Raw genomic sequence first — 7,069 nt, forward strand, 5'->3', positions numbered from 1 at the left:
AAAAAAAAAACAACTAAATACATAATTGTGCAGATTGATCAGAAAGTGACTAAAAACCCTGTGCCATCAAGTTGATTCCAACTCATAGTTACCCTAGAACTGCCCCCTCTGGTTTCCAGGACTGTAAATCTTTATGGAAGCAGATTGCCACAGTATTTCTCCCACAGAGTGGGCTAGTGGGTTCTATCTGCCGACCTTTCGATTCTAAGCCGAGCACTTAACCACTGTGCCACCAGGGCTCCTAGACAGTGAATGACCCAAGTATTTAAAAATACCCTGTCTCAGAGTAAAGAGCCCTGGTGGTGCAGTGTTTCAGCACTCTGCTGATCTTCAAAAAGTCAACAGTTCAGCATCACCCTGAAAGAAAGTCCTAGCAATCTGCTTCTACATGAACCACAGCCTCCACCAGCCTGAGCCCAGAAGAACTAGATGGTGCCCAGCTACCACCAGCAACCGCTCTGACAGGGATCACAATAGAGGGTTCCGGACAGAGCAGGAGAAAAATGTAGAACAAAATTGAAATTCACAAGAAAATACCAGATTTATTGGTCTGACAGAGACTGGAGTAACCCCAGAGACTTTGGCGCCAGGACACCCTGTCAAGTCAGAACTGAAGCCACTCCTGAAGTCCTCCTTCAGCCAAAGATTAACCCGTTGCTGTTGAGTCGATTGAGATTTGTAGTAATCCTATAAAACAAACAATAATACACGTTTAAGGAACGTGTTTCTTAGTTTAATCAAGTATATGAGACCAAATGGGCAACATTTGCCCAAAAGCAAAGATGAGAAAGCAAGAAGGGACAGGAAACCCGGACAAAGAACACGGGGTACCCAGGGTTTAAAAGGGAAGCAGAGAGTGCTGACACATTGTGGGGACTACAACCAATGTCACAAAACAAGGTGTGTATCCATTTTGAAATGAAAAACTAATTTGCCCTGTAAACTTTTACTTAAAACACAATACAATTTTACAAAAGGAGAAAAAGGTTACAGCCAGCCAGGAAAACCTGTGGAGCTCAGTTCTAGTCCGTGAAACGCGAGGTCGCCATGAGTCAGAATCGACGCTGTGGCGACAAAGTTGGTGAGGTTTTTTTTTGTTGTTTATTTACAGATAAGTTTAAGAAATAGATGTTTACAGCCCCCTAGAAGCCACTTCCTTGTGTCTGCTCTCAGTGGTTCTCTCTCCTCCCTAAAGCACTATTCTCTTTTATATATTATAGAATAGCTTTGCTTGTTTTTCCACTTATTATCTATGAAATCACACAGTATGCATTTTCTCTTTGGTCTGTTTCCTCTTACTGATGTAAGACATTGATGTAATTCATCTATCTTGTTGCAGTTCACTGTAGTTTGCTAATTTTCACTGCTAATTTATGTGAATATAATATTTTGTAATCCATTTTACTGTGCATGGATATTTGGATTATTTCTAACACTTGCCTATTACAAATAACTATTCTCTGTACATCCTTGTGTATGTAATGTGTCCACATTTTACCTGTTTGTGTAGGAATTAAATTTCATAGGTATCTGGGCATGTCAAAATGTGTAAAATTATTTAATAGTTTCCTAGTTTTTTTACATGTATCAGTTTTATTCAACAGTGTCTGAACGTATTCCTTGATCCTTGCACTCATCAGGACTTAGTACTTTGAGGAATTTTAATATTGGAAGTTTTTATGGTTTTATATCGGTATCATTGTGATATTAATAATGCATTTTCCAGATTACTGTTGGACTGAACAGCTCCCTATGTGCTGTTAGCATTAGGATGCCCTCTTGGTGAAGTGCCTGTTGTCTCTTGTCCATTTTTCCTATGAGATTGTCTTTTCCTTCCAATAAGTTGATGACATATTTTGAATATGAGCTCTTTCTTGTTTTTATGAGATTTAAACAGCTTCTTTTTTCTCAGTGACTTAAAGTTTTACTTTTAATATTTTGAGACTTTTAACAAACAACCTGTATTGATGTTACAATAGTCCAGTTTAGCATTTTTGCAGGTGTTAGTGCTTATTTTGGACCTAATGCAGAAATTAGTCAAGTTTCATGAAGATATTCTCTTGTATTTACTGTAGGAAATATCTTGCTTCTTCATTTTATTTTTTTACCTTTTACATTTAGATCAACAATTCATTGGGAATTTATTTTTTGTGCTGCTGTATTATTGATGAAGTGAGAGAGAAGTGAAGTTCATGCTTGTCTACATCATGACTCAGTTGATGGAGCATAACATGTAGCAAAGATGACCATTTCTCCATTCTTCTCTCTGCCACCTTTGTCATAAATCAGGTTCCTGTGTGTGTCTGTGTCTGTGTCTGAATGTGATGTATTTAGGGACATGGGGACTGTGTTTCATTTTTCTATTTTTCTCTTGCACCAAAACCACATGGTAAAAGTTACTAAAGATGTTTGTTAAATCTTGATACTCAGTGCAACAAATAATTTCATCACAGTCTTCTTCAAGAACATCCTGTTGCACTGGCCCTTTTAGTGCCTTTATAAACATTGTCACGCAACCATGAGGTGACTTTATTTAAATTATATTTAATCAATAGATTAATTGTTCACAATTGACATCTTTATACTATTATGTCTTAACATGCCTTGTGTGGTTATTGTGTGCTATTGAGTCGATTTGACTCACAGGGATGCTATAGGGCAGAGTAGAACTGCCCCGTAGGGTATCCTTGGCTACACTCTTTACAGGAGCATATTGCCAGGTCTTCTGTGGAGCCGCTGATGAGTTGGAACTGCTGACTTTTCAGTTAGTAGCCGAGTGCTTCACTGTTGCGTCACCAGGGCTCCTTTACCTTCTCCATACTCTGTTTACGTTCTCCATACAGTTGTGTACTTTAGATAGAAGTCTTGTACCATTTGATTCACTTTGGCTCTAGTTATCTTTCATCTTTCCTCTTCTGATGCTGCTAACAGAGCACACGACGATGATGTATGTTTGTATATTGACCTCGTGTTCAGCAATCTTGCTTAAGTCATTACTGTAGTCAGGCTTTCACTAGATTGTTTCTAATGAAACCACTTTCAATTTTTTTTTATTCTCGTGAATATATTTGTAACAAAACATTTGCCATTCCAACATTCTTCACATGTACAACTCAGTGACATTAATTATATTTATTGTGTTGTTCAGCCGACACCATTATCCATTCCCAAGGATCCTCATCACCCTAAACAGAAGCTCTGTGTCCGCTAAACACTGTGTCCTCCCTTTCCATTCTCTTCCTCCCAACTCTCGACACGTATAACCCACAATAGGCTTTGGTCTATATACACTTGTCTCGTCTAGAAATTTCACATCAGTGTAATCATACAATATTTGTCCTTTGCTGACTGATTTCATTCAGCGTTATGTTTTCAAAGTTCATCCATGTTGTAACATGTTTCAAGACTTAATTTCTCTTTATGGCTGAATAATATTCCATTGTATGTACCACGTTTTATTTATCCATTTATCTGTTGATGGACATTCAGGTTGTTTCCAATTTTTTATCTATTGTGAATAGTGCTCCAGGGAACACAAGTGTGCAAGTATCTGTTTGCGTTCCTGCTTTCAAATCTTTTGGGTATCTACCTAGCAGGGGAATTACTGGATAGGATAGTAATTCTATGTTTAAATTTTTGAGTAACCACCAAAGCTATTTTCCACCTTGGCTGCACCTTTTTACCATCCCACCAGCAGTGGATGAGGTTTCCAATTTTTCCACATCCTCAACAATACCTGCTGTTTTTTGTTTTTGAAATCAGTGCCATCTTAGGGGTGTGAAGTGAGAGCACACTGTGGTTTTGCTTTGCGTTTCTGTAATGCCTAATGACTTTGAATATCTTTTCATGTACTTGTCGTCTATTTGTATTTCTTTTTTGATGAAATGTCTATCCCAGTCCTTTGCCAATTTTCTACTGTAATTTCTGTTATGTTTTATTTTTTAGCCTGGCTTCCTAAGAGTTTTCCTGTGACCACAGAGCTTTGTTGTTAGCCAGTGATTTAAGTAGAGGTCCTATTCTAAGACTTCAGCTCTATAGGACTTCCTCCTTCTGTCACTGATGTGGTGTGTGTGTGTCTGTTAGTGTGTGTGTGTTGTGAAGTGCTCATAACTTTGCAGCGAGTTCTCAAGTCTCCATTTGCTTGTAGTTTTCACTGGGAACTCCTAGGTCTCCCCTGAAAACGTGATATTTATTCAGTCATCCAAGAATATATAGACAACGAATGCTATCTCTTTTATTGGACCCTTATTTTTAGGATCTCTCTGTTAAATTTATGGCTGGTACTCTACTCACTCCCATGGGGACCACAAACTCAGCCTTTACTCAATCATCTTCAGCCAATTTCAGTATTTCAAACTGGAAAACCTGTGGGTTGTGATCCTCACCTCTCACCTCCAGTCACATCCGCTCCGTCTGGCAGTAACACTGCTGACTTCTGCAGCCTGCGCCATGCTGTAAACTCTGCCGTTATTCTCACTGAGCTGTGGTGGGGAAGAGTAGTGAGCAGCCTGGGCAAGAAGACTGCAGATGTATACAATCCTTACTTCAATCTCTAGTAGCTCCCCAAGAATAAATCTTTTTCAAATTATTATTTGACTTTGATCAGTTTCCAGAGCCCTGAAAGTATTGTTTTTGTCAATCTGACCCCTTTACTCAGTCACACTAATCACTGTCTATAACGTGTCCAGTGTGTACCACTCACTGTGTGAGCAGTTGAGGGGCTATGTACAGTCCAAGGAATCCTCATGGTGTAGTGGTTAAGAGCTCGGTTCCTAAGCAGAAGGTCGGCAGTGCAAATTCCCTAGACGCTCCTTTGAAACCCTACGGGGCAGTTCTACCCTGTCCTATACGGTCTCTATGAGTCAGAATGAACTCCATGGCAATGGGTTTTTTTTTTTTTTTTTTTTTTTATTATGCTACAGTAATAAAGAATTCACTTTATTTGTTATAGTAATAATTTAATTATTATAATAACACATAATTGATTTCTCTTAAAACTGTTTTCTCCTAGAATGTCATTAGCTCTTTCAGTGTTTTAACATGGATTGGATTTAATGGCAGTTCAACTTTCTCCTCCAAAGTGTAAGATTTTTGAGAACTCCTGTATTTTATAACTTAAGAAAAAACAATATATGAACAATTATAAACCTAAAATTATTTAAGTCTTCATAGAGAAATAGTACAGGAAATAGTCAGATTTAGATATATAACTATAAGTCTACATAAATTATTTAAGAATGAAATATTTGTTATATTATTAATTTATATATTATCAATATTAATGCATTATAATAAAGGATAACTCCATGAATATTATTTTCATATGTATATTTAAATATACATATATCTGTTCTTAAAAAAAATTATTCTCTCTATTCCAGGTTTTCAGTATCTCCAAAGAGGGACCAGAATTGCAGAAGTTTTCCTTTTAAGTATAGCGTGTTTTATTCTAGACACTGCCCTGGAGAAAAAACATATGTTTGTAAGCACCAGGCATGACAGCTTCCCTAAGTTCGGTATAGTGCTACTCCCCATCTATGAACGCATATTTCTAGTTTCTTCAAAAGCCATACTTTTTTTAAGTACATACAGTTATTTTACATTTTTAATTTACATTAGTTTAAAAATATATGTATAATCAGAAATTTGTCATTTCAACATTTTTACACATAGAATGTAGTGACCTTAGTTACCTCCATCATGTTGTGTATCCATCACCACTGTCCATCTCTGCATTTTCCCATCACCCTTAACAGAAGCTCAGTGTCTCCTAGCAATGACTCCCCCTTTCTCCTTCCCTTCTGCCTTTATCACTGCTAATAAATTTTGGTCTTTATACATTTGCCTCATCCAGATATTTCATAGAAGTAGGACCATGCATTCGTCCTTTTGTTTCCTACTTATTTTACTCTTGTATAAAGATGCATATTACATATTTAGTAAGCTTCTGCTATTTGCTTAAATAAATTATGTGTAAATGTTAAATTGTAATATTATCAAGAAGTATTATTTCCATGTCCTCGATAAAGTGAATACATTCATGCACATTTTTGGAGCAGTTGGTTTCTCCTGGCCCTTGAAGTTGTTTGAAATGAGGACACAACGATCCCTAGTGGAAGGTGTGTAAGTCAGAGCCCAGTTAGGAGACAGAAACCAGAGAAAGTTTGTGTCAATAGTTGTTAACTATCTGCAGGGGAGGGTTAAATAATATAGGATGAAAGAAAACTCTAAAGGATACCTGAGTGCTGAAAGAGGATACCCAAAGAAAGAACAAACCTGATAGGTGGGTTTCAGACCAATCAGAGACCTGTGTGGCTGCAGTCCATTGAACCACTGCAGTGTTCACTGGGTTGTCCTGGGACAGAGCAGGTCCAAGCCAGGAGACTAGAATTGGTGGGGATGGCATCTCAGCTAGGCTGGCAAGCAGAAAGACTCCCCTACCAAAGAGCCAGTGGGCAGAGGCTAGAGGGCAAGGAACTATGACAGGGACTGGCAACAAAACTTGCTGGCAGCTGAATACCATGGATGTCTGGCATATATCCAGCTGGCAGCCCCCTCCCCACCCCTCAATAGGAGGAAAAGGAGAAGAAGCATCACAAATCCAGGAAGAAGAGCCTTTGTTCCTGCAGTGTCTCCCCAATGGCTTCTACTGATAGAGCTCAACATCATGCCAGTTGGCAAGGGAGCAAAGTTTATAGGCTGTAGCTTCATTATTATGAAACAGGGCAAAGGATAGGATAGATTTGGAGATGAGAGAGAATAAACTGTGATTTGGCACACAAAGTCACCATTGTGACACGCCACAGAATTGCAGTATAATGGACCTTTGTATCTGCTCCACTTCCTCAGAGAGTAGAACCAACAGGTATCTTCAAACTCCAGTTTAGTGCAACATTATCACTACTTAGCTCCATTTTTGGTAGAGATTGATATTTTCACTGGGTGAAGTTCAGCCTCCTTTGATAATTGTCACATGTCTGTGTTTTCCTCCACTGGATTTCTGACATTTTGGAAGGTGTTTTACCCATTCTCTATCTTCTTCCTTCTTTCACATTTTATCATCATGAAA

At 38.2% G+C, this 7,069-nt stretch overlaps 1 protein-coding gene across 2 annotated transcripts in view; it reads left to right on the plus strand.

Moving 5' to 3' along the window:
• LOC101346289 (NKG2-A/NKG2-B type II integral membrane protein-like) overlaps positions 1-5,870 on the plus strand; it is an 8,270-nt gene extending 2,400 nt beyond the window's left edge. Inside the window, exons 5-6 of one of the 2 annotated variants that reach the window (XM_023725797.1) lie at positions 5,012-5,082; positions 5,382-5,870. In XM_023725797.1, coding sequence (XP_023581565.1) covers positions 5,012-5,082; positions 5,382-5,499 — 189 coding nt within the window. In that variant the 3' untranslated portion in view covers positions 5,500-5,870. The remainder of the gene's footprint in view (positions 1-5,011; positions 5,083-5,381) is intronic. The other variant, XM_023725798.1, reaches the window with a different exon arrangement.
• The last annotated feature ends 1,199 nt before the right edge of the window (positions 5,871-7,069 follow it).

The sequence above is a fragment of the Trichechus manatus genome, unplaced genomic scaffold (genome assembly GCF_000243295.1).
Source record: "Trichechus manatus latirostris isolate Lorelei unplaced genomic scaffold, TriManLat1.0 scaffold00410, whole genome shotgun sequence".
Lineage (NCBI taxonomy): Eukaryota > Metazoa > Chordata > Mammalia > Sirenia > Trichechidae > Trichechus > Trichechus manatus.